Raw genomic sequence first — 18585 nt, forward strand, 5'->3', positions numbered from 1 at the left:
GATACATTGCATATATCATATATATATATATATATACGGTGTGGCCGGTGAACGGTTGCGCAGCGCAAGCAGTCATTTTTTTTTCAGGCAAGAAGCTCCCTAGAAGAGGTTGCCTGCGTCGGCGTTCTCATTCCTTGCGAGCTGGTAGTTCGGCGTTCATCGTAGAAAAAGCGTTTCCATAGTGAACGAGCGCCGTTCGCTCTCTCGCCACACGGCAAGCGTCGGGGCGGTGGCGCCCCTCTTGCGCTCAAGAAAATGGACCGTCACGACAGCAGACGACGATGCACGCCGACACGCCGAGACCCTAAGGTGCTTCGCCCATACAATCACTGTTTGATCCAAAATGGACCCCAGATATTTTGAAAGGCAGTCAAGTATTGGAGCCACGCCGGTGGTTCCAACATCTTCGGAAAAAGCCCTTCTACAGGCTTCATATCAGTACAACGCTAATTGTGGTTGACGTTTTGGCTATACAATTTTATATATGCACACCTACGACTCCGCAATGTACAGTAAAGCGGTGCACGAATACGCCTACGACCACTACTTCTGGTATGCACACCACCCTATTGTAGTATGCACTTCGTAGCGATAAATCTGACGTCACTGCTCTAACATGATTGCCGATGTTACTAACATTATGAGCAACCCTCTACACGCCAGTGTACTCGGAGTGCCTGGTAAGCCCACGGTACGCACACAACTACTCAATTTACACAGAGACATCTATCCACCTGGCCACGCTTGGCTGAAAGCAAAAAATCCGGCAAGGCTGCTCCTCGCTGACTGCTTCGCACGGAATTGATTTCCACAACGCGTGGGATCTGCCGGATTTTATACTACCTTAACAAAATATTTAAACTTGGGTTTCGTAGAAAGTGTACACCTTTTACATTTGTTTCGTACCGCATGTACAACTCATTCAAACGGTCATAATATATCCGCCCCCTCTGCAATAGTCAGTGCTTACGGCGCCCGGCTGCCGACACGAAAGACGCTATACCAGCCGTGGCGATTGCATTTCAAAGGAAGCGAAGTGCTATAGGTCCGTGTACTGAGCGATATGAGTGGACGCCATGGAAACCCAGCTGGCCTAAATTATCGCTAACCTTCCTTTACGGCTTGCATTATATATATATATATATATATATATATATATATATATATATATATATATATATATATATATATATATATATATATATATATATATATATATATATGGCATGAAGAAAGAAACTACGACTTTCGTTGATTCGGCACTATATATATTCACTAACGTTTCGTCTGGTGGAGCAGACTTTGTCAAAGTATATATATATATATATATATATATATATATATATATATATATATATATATATATATATATATATATATATATATATATATATATATATATATATATATATATATATATATATATATATATATATATATATATATACACGTAAGTACAGCCGTTTTTCCTTTCAATGCTTGCTACCGGGGGACGACATGACGCACAATTAAATCACGCAGATGAAAACCTTGCTGTTACTGAAACGGCGTTGCGGCTTCAGGCCGGCCTTCGCGGACAACGGGGAAACATAGCTTTCCTTACTCACCCTGGACCGTAGTTGCACACGAGCGTTCGTTGGTACGGAAAGTGGCCGACATTGTCGCTGCGGGTGTACGTGGCCACGCCGCAGCCCACGTACTGCGTCTTCGCCCAGATCATCTACGCATGCGAGGACATGCATAAGCAGTGGGTAACGCGTGAAATTACCTTCACTCGGGCGTACTGACTGCGCGCATGCGTCAGCTATTACCGTAAAAACTAACTACATATCTTATGTGCCTCAGGAATTCAACCCTGATGCGAATTCTATTAACGGGAGCCAGTGTGAACATATTTATCAGTTGGTTAGTTTGTTAGTTAGTTAGTTAGTTAGTTAGTTAGTTAGTTAGTTAGTAATTAGTTAAGTTATTTAGTTAGTTAGGTGGTTAGTTATTTAGTTAGTTAGGTAGTTGGTTAGTTAGTTGGTTAGTTGGTTAGTTAGTTAGTTAGTTAGCTAGTTAGTTAGTTAGTTAGTTCACGAAACGATGGAACGCAAAAGGAGGCAGTTTGACGGCTGAAAGCGAAAATAATGGTCCCGTTACTTGGCCGTAGGAAGCGCTATGCATCCAGTACATTCGCAGTTTCCTCGAGTAATTAACAAAATTGAAGACAGGATAGAAACGTCGTTGAAGAAAGAACAACTACAAACAATTTATACATCGCATATGTACTACATAATGAATACTGCATGGTCGGGACATTCACGCAGATAGGTAGGCGAACAGTTCGGAAAGACACGCGGTGAGATCTCCGGAATAATTGTCAGTTGTTCAAAATGCTTCTGGGGAGATCCACTCGCTTACGACGCTCTTAGTTTGCTGAGTTCGTTAGAAAAATAAAGAATTCCTCACTTTCTAGAACATATCTGACGTGCTACCTTATATCTGTCAGCATTTAAGACATATTCATTAAACGACATTCTTCCATCAACTTTGTGTGTAACGCTGTATTTCGGTACATGCAAGCAACATTTATCAGGATGTAAACGCGAAGTCTTGACATCAGCACAATAACGGTGTTTTATAACTACATTTAGGATGGCACATTGTATTGCGTTTGTTTTCACCCTGAGAGTCTGTCAAAATCGAAATCGATAAAATGCATTGTCGCTGATTTTGGTCGGTATGTTTTTATATAGTATTCATATCTAGTATACACAAGACGAAATTAACTTTTGACTTAAATAGTCATGAACATACTCAGCTATGACACAAAATGTTAGTGTAAAAAAAAATCACAGCATATCCACGGAGTGAATGATGATGAGTGGGCGAAGCTGCGGAGGTTCATCGGTAAACCGTGAATCTTCCGTGAATTCTGCCCAGTACATCATCACCGACGTGAGATCGGGCGCGTTTATACTAAAGGTTCGATGAGTTATGACGACTTGCAGCGCACTTTAATTTTACATGTACGCTGTGAATTTTCATTGTTTAGAAAACCATTGCTTAGAAAACATCTGGCGTCTTTCGTTAAGCAGCTGGCGTCTTTTCGTTTTGCTTTAGAAACATCTGGCGTTCTTTCGTTTTGCTTTTACAAAACATCTGGCGTCTTTTGTTGGTTTATTTCATCAATCAACGGCGTTTTGAACAAAATTTTTATTGTTTAATCACGCACAGGAGAAATCTCACCAGGCACTACCTTGGAGGTAAAGAATGGCTGCTAATGGGAATGAGAGACAGAAGAAGTCGGCTTTTAGCTAACGCTGCGAATTTTTTATTGTTCAACAACGCACAGGAAAAATCTCCCACCGGCACCACCTTGCAGGTCAAAGCGTAAGACTGGTTACATACTACGCTACGAGGGACGAACGGGTGCCGCTATAAGGAGCTTCGCCCCTAAGACCAGGACCCGGCGTCTGGCTCAATCGAAAGAGTGGAAGTAACTGAACGAGCCAGAAGTCATGGCCGATGCTCGTGATCCACGGCCTTCGTGTTTTTTTAATTTTCAACTGTTACATCAGTGAAAATTATTCCCTCAGTTCACAGCCGCTAAAAAAATACCGTTTTGCCTAACGAAGCTGAACGATGCCGCTGCAGTGGGCCGTCTCATTAAAGTAAGAACAAACAGGGACAACGGTACGACGTACGAGATTCGCAATGAAGCAGTGTTGGACACATTCATCGGCCAGTACGTATGCGTCTATATACAACGAGCTAATCCTACTACAAGAAAAACACAACTTAAGAGCGGTGTGGTTGTGTATAGCTGTCAAATCCTTTGGGATCGTTACGAAAAAAAACTGACGCATTCATTGTATTCGTTTCCCAGGCATAGTCAAACCAAACCCAGAGATTAAATGTACAGCAAGAAAATTCACATATATGCTTATAAACTGTTTGCTGCCACCCAAGGGTTACAATTTACAGATTTGCCTGGCATAGTTTAGCCTTTCCTAATCTGTTTAGTCTGGTCGGTTGGGTTACATATAAAGTAGAGCTCTAAGATACAGTTGTTCATGTGGCAGCCAAGCGTATGGTGCAGGCTATTCGGTCTTCTTTTGTCTATTGCAGAGCATGCAAAATAGACCTTCCATAGCATCGGTCTTTTTAACTTGAATATAATTCTCACGTTATCTGTAACCATGCCTTTGGAGTGGCCAGACATGTCCATAGCATTGGATATGTTTTCCTATTCGTCCATAACCGTCTGGTTCAAATAGTGACAGAAGAAAGGGGGCAAGTCTGCGCACCTGCGTGAACTGCCCGATGCCGCGTTCGGTGTTGTGGTAGGAGCTGATGACGTCGTCTTCGACGTCCGTGTGCTCATCCGTCCAAGCATTCAGGTGCGGCAGGTCCAGATGATTCGAGAACGGCTCCGAGCTCGCCTCCCAGCCCATGTTCTGGCCCACTGAGAGAGGCTTGACTGCGTGGAACGCGTATGTCGAGTCGCACCAACGCCGCGGATTTAGGAGGTGAAAAATAAAATCAGTGCGACCAAAATTCCACTAAAGACGAATGTGAACAAGATACGACAACTGGGACCATATCTCACAAGAGGGACAAATAAAGAAAAAAAATAAAGGATTCACATTTAGAAAGATGTTGTGCTTCCCAATAAAAAAAGCACCTCTCTAACCACGAGACTGCGCTTGGTGACTTAGACGTCTAAACAAGCTCAAGGCAACACTTGCACAAGGGGAGACACACATACAGACGCTCAGCTGAACGCCCGTCCGCTGCATGTGTTTTCACTGTGCGAGTGTTGCTTTGAGCTGGTTAAGATGCCTAAGGTCGATAAAGACGGGTGGCAAACTGGCTTCGAATTAAGCGCTGCAGCCTTGCGAGACATCTCAGATGTTGACGGCGTCTGCTGGGGCGTGTAATTCTTCACTAGAAAACATTCAATATATAATATTGTTAAGAAACCAGACACTCATATCAGAAGTTTTGGGGAACTTTCTACTGAGCCAACGAGGCAAAAATACAAAAACTCTTCGGAATTTGTAACTTCACACTGATGCATTAGCGTTTGTGTGTCAGCGCGAAACTTAATTGAACATTTACCTTCTTTCTCCCGTTTTCAGTGAACCTATGATTACAGAAATAACGACAATACTATCCTCAGAGAACAAGTTATCAGTTTAAAATGATTTCGCTGTTTTACTTCGGTGGTTATTTAGGGATTATCTGCTTTCGCAGGTGCTGGTGAAGATGATTGTGGAGACTAAGCAGTAGTACCGGCCATCCTTAGGGCTTGCACGCGGGCATAGAAAACTCACTTGTTTTCTCCTCCCCTTCCACCTCCGGCGAAAAGCTGCACTGTTTGGCCTGCCCTTGTGCCAATTCCGCCAGGTCGTCGTCCCACCTCTGTGTGGAAACAAATTCTGTCAATCACGCTGCGTTTATGTCACCTTGACCGCAGCGGTGATCAAGTGGTCAGAGCGCCCACCACGAATGCAGGAGGTAGGCGCTCTGACCATTCTAGCCACGCATTCACCGCTATAGAAATTTTGATCATTCCGCCAATCGACCCGTGTAATCCATTTCAATGTATATTAGTGCGTTCTCACAATAAACCACGGCAGTTGGCAGGCTGCGCAATAGATCTGTGTCCTGACTTGCCCTTGCTTTATTTGGGGCTGTTTTTTAACTGTGGATGCGTACCAACTTGCTTGTATTCATACGCTGTTAAGTTATCATTCAGCGCATTTCAACAGCGCCGCGCTCACACAAGCTTGATTGGTGTGAATACATTTATTTATTTATTTATTTATTTATTTATTTATTTATTTATTTATTTATTGTACCCTCAGAGCTTTACAGCATTGTAGAGGGGAGGGGCAAAAACAAAAAGCACAAGATAACATTCCAACTAGGACATCCGAAATATAATCAATACAGAAAATGGGTAAAAAAAATAAAATAAAAAAAAGAATACAAGAAGGCATATTTAACAGAAAAGCGCAGTACATTGACAAGCAACCAAAAGAGTAAAAAAAAGTCGCGGTATCACTAAACATGAAATGAGATCAAAGTGACGTATTTACTACATTTCGGAATGTGTCAGGGTTAGTAATATTGGCGACTGATACAGACAGGTGATTCCAGTCGCGGCACGTTTTCGGAAGAAAGGAATCAGAGTACGTTACCGTGAAGCTACGAGGGATGTGTACTTTGTTGTTGTGATCCACACGACTCCATTGTTTGTAATACTACACAACGGCCAGCTCCGGCTTCGACAATATGGACATTATTCCGCTTCACGTGACGAAGAGCCGCGCTTCAATTGGCGCACACTTGAAAATGGTCGACAAATGTGCGACGCAGTTATTTGTGGCGACCTCGAGAAGCTTGGTATACACATACTGAAACTATACATTCCGAAGTAACATAAGAAAAAATACTGACGATAAACTTTTGAGAGGAAATTTTGCAAAGCAAAACTGACAGGGCCCCTTGCGCATTCGCCTAAGGCGACTCGAAAGCGAAATGCATCTTTTTCTTCGCGTCCATGTATTGATCCTGCCCGGTCCCCTCCGAAAGCTTTCTGCACAAAATGTTGTTTCAGACTGCCTCCAGGATCGGAGGCATTGCAAGATTTCTGCACCTCATCTGGTATTGCACTGTCTCCGTGATCTGCGCACCTTTGACCAAGCGACGTAGTCATGTGCTGACGTCTTGACACCGTCATATTGACGTCACGATGATTGGATAATGAAGTCGTATTGAAGCCACAAATTCCGGCAATCTCTGACGTCATTATGCGTCATATTATGACGATCAAATGGGCATAGAAGCAAGCGCTGCGGTAATGGCATATGGCGGCTCATGACACTTTAGCATCATGCTACACTTAAGTTGTAGCCTTAGAACTAAAGCCTAAATGATCTTTCTCTTTGAACCTCAGTAAAATCAGAAGCGAACGTTTTTTTTTCGCCATGCTTCATCTGTTTTAAACGACCGGTTTTTTAGCGCATGCTAATTGTTGTTTCATGCAACACTTAGACAAAGTTAGTGCAAGGGTACCTTGGCAAGATAAGCATAAGGTTTGTCGGAAGCCCGTATGCTCGATATCAAACACGGTGATGGTAGAAGAAATCCGAAACACTATGCCCACTATGTGCAAGTTTAACAGAAAAAAAGACGTTTCGGCTCCCACACTGGAGCCTTGTTTACAGGTAAAATTTAAAAACTTCGAGGCGACACCAGTGTTTGACGTAGGTGTCTTTGGTGGCGCTAGTACGGAGTGCGTGTATGGGCCACACAACTTGTTTGGTTTAACTCTTCGTGGATTTTACTTTTATTACGATAGCAATTATATGGACACTCACGGCTGGTCTTTGCCGTCGCCGTCATGTTCCGGATATGTATATGTATGTATATATACGAAAAAGGCACGAAGAAAAATGAAGCAGAAGAAAACATTCCGAAGTACCCGACCCGGGATTCGAACTATCGACCCCTCGCTCCCAAGCCCGCAGCAATACGCAACTCAACCATGCCCCATGCATGCGCCGGCGAAATAACAGCGAGCTCTTTATACACACCATTTAGCGCTGGTAATAAGAAAATCTCGGAGGAGCTTAAGAGTGTTTTCTATCACGCAACGCTCCTAATTGTCTTTCAATTTGAAATCCGCCCTTGAGACGCACACGACAAAGTGGCCCCTTTCTGTACCCACTCGTGACGTGGAAGGGAAAAAAAAAACAAAGAACACCGGGCACACGTTGCATCAGGTGCCTCCGTGTGGCAGGAGACTCAGGGGGTCACTCTATGCGCCGCAGGTTAAAAGAAAAAGAAATATCTAAGAGCGTCCGATTCTCCATTGTCGACACTTGCAGCTCGCTGTTCAAGCAGAAAGACGTAACAACTGTGACAGTTGTTGGTTCACGCTTGCCCTGTGCATGCCTGTGCGTTCTTTTCGGGCGTCCTTCCTTGTGCTTCAGCGGCACGCTGCAAGTACCGAGCTGCTTCTCGTTCTTCGTGTGATATTCCAATTTGTTGCTATCGCATTATTTGCTTCACCCTTGCGGCAAAACGGACTTTTTTGTTTTCGTTTTTTATTTGTCTTTTCTTTTGCTTTTTTTAATTTATTCAATTATGTTATTTTCTTCCTTTTATTTTTTTCCTTTTTTTTCATGATTTTTTCTTCATTTGTTTATTTCTACGTGTCGGTCATACCCGCATCGCTAATCGTGATGTAAATGTCGAGCCTGTCATTGACGTCACGCCCTATCAGTCAATTGCTCCTATGTAAATCCGGGATGCTTCACCTCATATTGCTAATGGTTGACCGTGCTATAGCAGACTGGGGGAGTAAGGCAAGGAGGTTTAAAAACCTCCTTGTACTTGAGCTGATACTTTATGTTGTCTTGACTCTCTCTGTACAGGGATTCACTAAGAAAATTGCAGTCCCCGTCGTTTTTTTTTTGTTTTTTTTTTTCACTTTTTTTAACGCTTATACGGCTACATCAGAAGCTGTTTCGAACTAAACTTATGCTCTGATATCATACCTATCATGAACGTCAACTACAGCTCCCCTTTGTACGTGGTTCTATTTTTCGCAGATATTTCCCCTAAACCGCAAATAGGTAGGTGAAGCGGAGGTGCTGTGCAAGAAACAACGGTGCCCCCGCCACAAACGAAAAGATAGCCGATGCCTCTTTCGTACGAATTGGTTATAACACGAAACTAAAACGGGCCTTTCAGAAGCAGTTGCAGCTTTGTTGAAGGTTAAAAAACACAAGAGCACAAATCAGAGCGGAACGTGATATGAGTGCGTTTTCTGTTGTTCACAATGTCGTATCCCTACAGCGAACCTCCTAGCACCACACACTCATCTGAAGTGGCAGCTAAGGGTCCTCGTATCCCGACGCAATCTCAGAGCGGAGCTTGCCGAACTTTATATCCAGAGGTAGATTAATTTACAATATATCTGGAAGATTACAAAGTCTCAGTCAAAAGTCAAACGGAGCGACGAAAAGGTTCCTGACACAGTTTGGTCAAAATAAATTCCAGTTTAATTCGGCACAACATGTTAAGGAAGTCGAAGAATGTGACTGTAACAATCCTTAAGCGTATGCGGAGTGGCCTCTTTACTATGCCTGCTTTTCAGTGACGGAAATTGTGTGAGTCAAGCAATTGTCCAGTTCAGTTCTTCTTAACCGCCTTTGTCGAGCCCAATATAAGGCCTTTATGTGTGAAAGTTGCACCACCAGAGGAAATAATAGTTCACTTCTTCCGGCACAGTTTACGCCCCTCCCACAGTAGCGTACATTGTACTCTAATTCGTATTTATTAAGGCGAAAGCCTTAATAAGGTGAATCACATAACGTGACGTCACACGATGACGTCATCACACGACATAGTCGCTTTATCAAACGTAGGCCCATCTCGGAGGCAGGGCTGCAATACCACGTTATGTGCAGAAAGCTTTGGGGGGAGGGAGTATGAATCAATACGATCGACTGATAAAAAGAAGAACATGGCTTTCGCCTTGGAGTAGTCTTAAGCACAAGGCACTGTGCGACTTTTTTTTTATTCTAAACAAGGCGCGTTGCATCAGTTCGTTTCGCAGACTTGAACATGTGGCGCAGGCAGCGCGCATACACTGATGGCGTATTCCCATCACACCTCTTAGGGAGTACGGTGCAGTCCTAATCATGAGCGCTTGAAGGTAAAGGCGTCGAGATAGTCATTTTCCTCTCGCGAGAACACCTGACCTCTCCCAGTCGACTGTACGTCCCCTTGAAGTGGCATACTCAGCAAAAGGACACGATTTAACATTTTTTTTCATTCCCGCGTCATAATTGCGCCGTTTGAAGACAACTTTCGAAATCACCAGTTTCGTTAAATATACACATACGCGTAGTCGCAGTCCGCGCTTGAGGCCACGCCTGCGACACTTGGGAATTTCTGTTTCGGTAATTTTTCCTTAACATCGACCAGCGATTGTCGAAGTTTCTAGTTTACAAAGTTCGCAAGTCGAATGTTTTGAGCACGAAGAAAACGGCTTGGATGTTCACTTAAGGAGGAGATATACGTCACTCCCTCGCACTTTTGTCCAGAAGCGGCGTATGGAATCTGTGGACGCGCCATATCTTGTTCAACAGCGTTCAAGAAAGAATTCGGATAGCCAACTTGTGTTTTTGTATTAAATTTATACCTTGGTGAATGTAGGGACCCGTCTCTTTTTTTCCACCTTCGCAAATCTCCACAAGCCTTCAGATACCCCCGCACTGAGGGGTATCGTCGCCTTTGCTTCGTGGATACTTGAGGAATGAATGTCTTAGTCACATGAAAAAAAAAAAAAACAAGCAGAAGTTCAGGGAAATATGAAGGCTTGAGGTGATGAAAAAAATTCAGTTTCGTCGCAAGGGCGAAGGAATGAATGCGATAGCAGCAAATTGGATTTTTATATCAATTAAGGCTACTAGTTAAGTCATTTAGCATGAGATCTCGCGTTACTTAAACAAAACGCTGGCGTAAAGAAACACAGCCATTGCAGCGAGCGAAGCGAACTTCGTGCTGTTTATGGCTTCAACGCTAACTTTGCTACACGAGCAAAACACGTACAAAGTTATAAACCGCCTACCGATTCCCTCTGAATATTTGCGCGTGCGACCGCATTTGCTGCCGGACTCAGGCAATCCCCCTCCGGCACCCCTACATGCGCCTTTCGAGCGACGAAAAAAGCCGGCGCGTTTCATGTCTCCTTGAGCCACGACCGCGCGTAGCCCTCGCACTCTTTCACTCGCACATGGAACGATGGCGACAGCAAGAGTGCGCCGGGACTGTCCATATAATTGCTATCGCAATGAAATTATTGCTGCCTCGACGCTTTGATGAAGCATCGTCGCTGCATTTTCCAAGTACACGTTGCCTCCGACAATGTTGCCTGCTCAGCGATTTCTGATCACATATAAACAGTAGCTTCTACATTTCTGCACGATTTTTGAATTGTTAAGAAATGGCACTGCGTCTACATGCATAACGGGATTTTTATCTTGTTCCGCGCACGGGTCTCCTCCCAGGGGATTAAATATTGAGACGTGGCGATATAATATTTCACGAATATTTGTGTTTTGAAGACATTGAGCTACGTGCATCCGCTAAGGTGTCACATGACGCTGTAATCAGTTCATGAGGCGCTGACATAGCGTTTTTAATGGGCTATTCTTGCGATAGTCGTCCTACACCAGCAGGGACACTTGGAGCAGCAAACGTCATTGCACGGTATTTCGATGAAACAGTGAATAAAACATATGTTGATACTTTAGGGGCGACATTTTCGAATTAGAATATCACCATACTGCAAGATATGTGTCACGCCTTTTACAATGGAGAACGCGACGGTTGAAAGCGTGTGTTACCTTCACACAGAATGTTCACTTTGCATTGCTAGCAAGGCTAACGCAGCTGCAAGCTATTGTAATTGAAAACGGTCGTAGCTTGGTTCACTTTTGAATGAAAGAGATAATATTTCGGCTAACACGATCTTGCATAGCTGTTTCTTGTAATGCTGCCAAATTGATGCAAACGGCGATGTGTTACAGCGATGATGTCCCAATGGCAGCGCCGCCAACAGGAGCTTCCACAGCACAAAATTGTGAAATTATGAGCACTATATAGATTTATAAGTGCTAGATTATGTTTATCCTAAACATTAACTTCTGGCATTTTAAGTGATAATAGGAAGATATGGCTATAAGGCACGGCACATTAGGGCCACCCCGGATTAACTTTAACTACCTGGGGTTCTTCTTTAACGTGCATCTATGAGTAATTTAAGTGTGTAGTATTTATTTGCGAACCAAAGGCACTTTGAATCTATCTATCTATCTATCTATCTATCTATCTATCTATCTATCTATCTATCTATCTATCTATCTATCTATCTATCTATCTATCTATCTATCTATCTATCTATCTATCTATCTATCTATCTATCTATCTATCTATCCAACCCGGTGCTTTCCTGGTGGCTTTCTTAACTCGGTATATACCAAAATTGGCATAGGCGGGTATCAGTGTATGAACAACATTCAGGGCTGGGCAAAGATACTTTGAAATTGTATCGCGATACGATACAAGATACACAGGCAAGAAGTATTTGAGATACAAATACAAGATACTGCTGCAATAATTGTATCCGATACGATACTTGCCCATTGTATCTTAAGATACTTCGATACATTTGCAAATTTGCTATTATAGATCCATATAATGCAGCAGCAAACGCCAATGCGCAAAATTTTCTGCATTAAAATTTCTTCACTGGGAGTAATTTTGCTTCATTTGAATGAAATATCTGTTAGTATATCAAAAGGTTTGTGCTTCCTACTCGAAGTACATTAGTTAAATTCCGCAACAACTTACTGACGCTCCTTTAAACTGATTAACAGGGCATCTCTTTACACACTTCGCTGATATTTTTTCTTGGTTGTCTTTTTGTAATTGATGGGAGTTTCTGCTCAGCTTGCCGACCAGCTAGGTGGCTGCCATATAATCACAAGAACTTCAATAAGAAGCCTTCACACGATGATGAAACTACCGGCGTGGAGTTTTACCTTGTCCGTTAACCACCGCTACGCAATACCCGATAACCGGACAGGTGCACAGCAGCAACAAAGCTGGGAACGCCATATTTTGTGACGCATACTGTATACGTAGGAGACATAACACTGCAATGGCTGTTCATATTCTACTTATCTGCTGGTGTAAAGCGTTCGTTATCGATGTACTTGCTAACGTGCAGTCTGAACAATTTTCCTTTAAGAAAAGAACATGCGTAGCACGAAGCGTCTCAGACGTATTTTATTGTCACGTGGTATAACGACGATTAAGAAGTCAGCAGTCAAATTGTAGAAACGCAACTTTTTACAGAGCTAACTTGTGCCAAGAAAACTAAGTAACTGGAAGTACAATCAAACCACGCTGCGCACTGATAGCGGCGACCACATTCGTCGGTCGTCGGTAATCTGATCATCTGCGGAACACGTCGTCTTTCATACATTAGGGATCAAACCTTCTAGCGTTATCGCTGGTGCTCGTGCAGGCTCCCGAATAAACTAGGCTGCTCGCGCCCTCAACGTAATTTTAACAGAACAATGGGAAAAAAGGCGAAGCTTCCCAAACATTGCAGCGCGGCTTGGGCCGAGTCAAGTGAAGTATAAATGTGTAAACAGTAGCAAAGTCAAGTGAAGTATAAATGTGTAAACAGCAAAGTCAAGTGAAGTATAAATGTGTAAACAGTAGCAAAGATAACGCAGACATTTAAAAGCAAAAATAAAGCAGAGCGCTTATTTTGGCAGCACGTTACAAAAGATATAGTGCAAGGACCACACCGGAAAAAACGATAAAGAGGCATAGATAATGTAAGGAAGGCACAAGGAAGACAGCCAAGAAAGCATCCGTGCTAACAATCGAACTATGACTTCAAAAACTATTTGAATACAGATAGCAGGAAGAAACAGATACGGTACACCAAGATATCTTTTGTTAGGTAAAGGCTTGTTCTATTAGATCTAGCGTCGGTATCAGTGGTGTTATAGCTCTTAGAATCTCATTTGCATAGACGTCAATGTCATCGCATGTAAGGCAAATCTACATCCACGAGGTCCTTCATGTCGCTGGTGTGTGAAAGCCATGAGACGCAAAGCAACCCTATTCTTGCATGCTTCATTTTTCGTAACGAAGCACTACGCAAGAGAATCTTCAATAACGACACTAAAGCAGCATAAGAATTTCCTGCACTCATTTGAGTACGCGGCGCAGGAACGTGACTAAGAGCAAGTGTCAAGGAAACTCGCACAGCTAAAAGGGAAAATATTCGAAATAACAAAATCTACGTGGGCTGGGCGTAGTCGTTCGCGCGCCTGTTTCTGTCGAGACTACTGCGCGAGCGCTGCCACGTTACTCTGCTTCACCAGTAGCGGCGCGCAGACCTGACTGCCTGCTCTCATTAGAGAACTCTGGGTGAAAGATCAATTATGTCGCTGTCTTTAGTTTTACTTAGGTGGCTTAGTGGCGCCAGTACAAGCTTGAGAAGCGGAGTTCGGCCAGCGATAATTGTTTCGCACGGTCGTTTCGTGATAGCGGTATCTTGTATCTTAAGAAACACGGTACATTATTGAATGTATCGGAAATACAGATACAGATACTCGTTCTGCGAGGTGTATCGCGATACAGATACAAGATACGCGAAGAATATCTAAGATAGTATCTAAGATACATGTACCTTCGATACTGCCCAGCACTGAACAACATGAATGACATGAATGACATGTCATGACTTGAACAATATGACAGTCAGCCTGTCGCCTAGGTCAAGCATGTTGCCTATGTCACGTGCGGCGCATGCCCGCACACCACGGTCCATGGTATGCGGGTATATGCCGCAACACGATGGTGGTTCACAGTTCGTATCAGCCCAGGACAGCGAAAATAGGCATTGAACTCCTTATAAGACACTTTGCGTGGATTAAACAAGACAAATACATACCGTTTGTTGGCGATTTCTGGGTAGCTAGACAGAACGCTTACACATGCACTTTAATCACTCCACAAGCTATTGTATAAAGGCACGTTCACACCTGCGACTAAGCACCGCTCGCACGAGCATTGCCGACTGCTGATCAAGAAGCGACTCTACGCGACCGATGTTCACACCTGCGTATGGTAAATGCCAGTCGCTACAGAGAATTCACGTCTGCTTGCATTGCCATTTCCCCGTAAAATAAATTAGCGTCCTGTTCCGGCACATCTGATTGGTTCAGGGGTTTGCGACTGCAGTCGCGCGACTGAAAAATTCAGCAGCGACCGACTGAACGAAAACAGTCGCTTCGCGACCAAACGGCCCGATGCGACTGTTTCCAACCAATCGCTTTGCTACTAACTTGGTCTCACGACCGGTTCTAGTCGCACGTAGGAACGAGCCTTTAACGTTGCTCGCCCACGCGAGAATACGCAGAGAAACACTGCTTACACTTCGTTTCGATAAAAGTGACGTCTGGGCTGCATCGTACGCTCCGTCGTTACATCAGTCTATGAGCGACGCTTTTGACACTAGTGAAGCCAGCGTGCATGATAAGTCCACGATACACGCACTACTCAAATTACACAAAGACGTCGGTCCATCACGTGAGACTTGTCGCAAGGTGCGGCATAAGCATGGGCATAAGCAGCCACCCCCTGACTTAATTTTATGAATTCGACTCCCAGTGCGTGAGATCTGGCGGAATTTTCGCATTTCCCCCCGATCGAAAATCGGCTGCCATGGCTGTAAATATAAGGCCCTGTCCTTGGCAGTGTACAATTTATCCGCTAGACTGCCACTGCGAGTGTGAGGGCAAGGCGTATTCTATCGCAAAGCCAAGCCGCCTAAAGCACTCGCTCTCACCAATGCTAGCATGTTGGCGGCAGGCTTCAGCCCCTTCAGCAGTCCCTTCGCCACCATGCTGCGGAGCCGGTTGTGCTCCCGCAGCAGCTCGGCCTTCTCGTCGGCGTTGAGGCCCGTGCTGAGGACGTGGCAGTTTGGGATGACCGGCGGTGGCGCGACAGGCTGTTCCTCGTCGGCTCCCCACAGATGATTCCCGGTCACAAACGCCGCGACCAAGGCGAACGCCAGTTGCAGCTTGGACAGGTCGGTCAGCATTCTCGAGGGTGGCCTATGCATGAGCGGCGGGATTCCGCAGTTATGCACTGGGTCGGTCACCGACGCGGAACGCATAGTTTGTGCACTGAATGCGTCTACCAATGCTCTAGAAAATTGATTAGCGGCAAAATGCTGACCCTGCACGGCATACCGCAAGCCGCAGTTGTCGCAGAAAGTGTTTCACGATGAAGTTTTCGTAATCGTGCCTTCTCGAATACATCACCCTCGCCTCAACACTTCGAGTTAGTGACTCGGGTTGGAGTGGACAGCTGTCATATCCAACGGCTCGTTTTCAGTGCAGCGAGTCAACCACAGCTGTTTTCTTGCAAGATAACGTGCCACAAATAACGCTCCACCTCACACACGCACTGTGAGCGCTGCGCCAACAAAACGTTCTCTTCTAATTACACGTCACCCGCTTAGGGTGCCTTTCGACGGCGTTCGACTATATATGAGTAGTGCGAGATACCACGACCTTACCATTTCGCAACTTCATATTTCTGCATAACATAACGTACTACTCAGGGCAACTGACAGTTATGCGTAACTGGGAAGGTTAAAGAATATTTGTATTGCGTGCATGCCAGCCGACGATGGTGAAATCTTGCGTGCACTGACGACTCGAGATATGGGTTTTGCGACAGACATCGTGGGCGTTGGCTCTGGCGCTGCGACTGGAACATTTTTTTTTTTATTTTTTCACGTCGCGTGGGGTAAGACAGCATGTTTATACAAACAATAAACCGAACTTCACGCAACTGATGGAGATGCTTCGCCAACGCCAACATTTCCGAAAGCCTTACTGACGTCAATAGTTTAACGGACGTCTCCAGAACACTTGGGCATGCCAAAAATTTTATATGAATGCATGATTACTGCCAATTTACTGCCTTGTTTTCTTTGGATACTGAGTCAGTCAAGCTGCGCTTAATTCGTGGCTTTTATCGCACACCCCGCACCACAGTTTGTATTATTTTATATATGAATGGGTTTAGAAAATGTAAAAAACTTCTGATGAAATAAAACTCAAATTTCATTTAGCTCAGTTAAACTGTTGTCCCAATACTTCACGCATATCTCAAGTGGTGTTAGAAGTAAGTTAAGGGCAAATTGGAATGCAGAAATGCGACCTCACAAGTGAATGCGAAAGTTATCTGCTTTAACCTGCCATATAGTCTCACAGAATTCTGTTTTTGACTTATACGTGTTCGACGGAAGCATCTTCATCAAACCGCCACACAACATATATTCCTGAGGCACAACATGCCATACACCTGAGTGGTCTCAAAATATCAGTAGCTTGGTGAAGTTAGGAAACACTAAGCCCAGAATAGACAAAAGGAAAAGAAGGCATCAGGAAAAGAAAACAAAAATTAGAGAAGGCATCGTCTCAGTCATGCCTTACAATATTGCCTGCGACAGGCCCGTAGCCAGGAATTTTTCCACTTTCTGAAGACCTTGACTTTTTGAGAAAAACACCTATTTTTATTATTTATTTTGGTAAAAACACCTACTTAACCAAAATTTCGGGGGGTCCCGGGCCCCATGGCACCCCCCCCCCCTGGCTACGGGCCTGGCCCGCGAGATAGCGAGGTACGAAATGTAACTACGTCACAAGCACAAGGAGGCGCGAATTTAAGGCGTGATTCCGGAATTGGCTACCAGTCTTTAATATTAGGTTTCTAAAACACTAAGTGGCTTACATCTGTAAGCTGGGCAAATATAATCAGGGTATTGAAGACAACATGTGTTGAAAATTTTATAGAAATTGGTGAATATCGAAACATCGAAGGAGTTCCGCTTTCAGCAGACGACCGTCAATGTAGACCGGAAGTACAACTATAAAATAACGTTTCGGTGTTTTTGAAGATAGATGCATATATACTTTTCACTTATTGAACTCGTAGCGTTCGTAGGAAACTCGTAATAAAAGATGGAAGCATTACTGAAGATGCTATCTCGATCCCGAAATCAGCCAATGCCAGTGTCAGACCCGCCTGCTGCGCAATCTGTCTAGCCTGCTGCGTAGTTTGCCAAAGGAACAGCAGAAAATTGTGCTTGTTCTCTGCACGATATTGTGGATCTCTTGCTTCAAGCAATTCGGTAGTACTTCCTTCACATGTTGACAGGAGCCTCAGCAGCAAATATGCTATGTTTTTTTTTACTAGGATTACAAAGTGTGGCATGACCCCTATAAGGGCAAATGAAGAATAGACAAAACATGGTTCACTGTGCGTTTTCGTACGTACATTACAAAAATTGGAGACGTAAAAGCATATTTCAGGCCATAGGACATGCGGAAAAAGTCAAGTGCTTACACGGTGATTCAAAAGTGCCGTATGCATATATCGCGGGTTCTGCACATGATGTTTTTCTGCCCTGTGAGCCCACTAAACTCCACGAAGGGCGTACACAGCACGCGACGTCAACTAAGCATGCCTCTGAATGCCAGGCCATTTACTCTGAGTCCTTCTGCGCTAAACCGCGAGAATTCTCCTTCAAACGAGGCCTTACCTGAAGTTTGTTTGTTTGTTTGCCCTGAGGAGTGCGCTTGATGCCTTCAACCGTTGCGTTCTTCTTCTTCTTCGTCGCTCTTTTCAACCGGGAAATGACGTCAACCGAAGAAAATAAAGTTGACGAAGAAGAGAAACGTTCTTCGCGATGTGCTTCGGGAACAGACTTTAGTAAAACGAAATCACCGATTCTACTATTTGCGTTTGCGTGCAAACGATCTTTCTAGATTTGTTTCTTTCTTCTTTTTCATTCACAACTTCAACCCCCGATTCGTGGCCAGTCAATCGTAGTGGGGTGAGCCATCCCGCCGGGACCAACCCTCGGGGACATGTCCGAGGTTGTTGGTCGTTTTGTTCAAGGACAAAGCGGGTATA

The 18585-nt window shown here is 44.1% G+C and overlaps 1 protein-coding gene across 1 annotated transcript in view; it reads right to left on the reverse strand.

Moving 5' to 3' along the window:
• Window positions 1-16052, reverse strand: part of LOC119381333 (scoloptoxin SSD976) — a 39343-nt gene extending 23291 nt beyond the window's left edge. The window contains exons 1-4 of the mRNA XM_037649216.2: window positions 15443-16052; window positions 5322-5409; window positions 4293-4465; window positions 1608-1720 (exon numbers count right to left, since the gene is read on the reverse strand). Coding sequence (XP_037505144.1) covers window positions 1608-1720; window positions 4293-4465; window positions 5322-5409; window positions 15443-15772 — 704 coding nt within the window. The 5' untranslated portion in view covers window positions 15773-16052. The remainder of the gene's footprint in view (window positions 1-1607; window positions 1721-4292; window positions 4466-5321; window positions 5410-15442) is intronic.
• Between the last annotated feature and the right edge of the window lie 2533 nt (window positions 16053-18585).

This window comes from Rhipicephalus sanguineus, chromosome 2, assembly GCF_013339695.2.
Source record: "Rhipicephalus sanguineus isolate Rsan-2018 chromosome 2, BIME_Rsan_1.4, whole genome shotgun sequence".
NCBI lineage: Eukaryota > Metazoa > Arthropoda > Arachnida > Ixodida > Ixodidae > Rhipicephalus > Rhipicephalus sanguineus.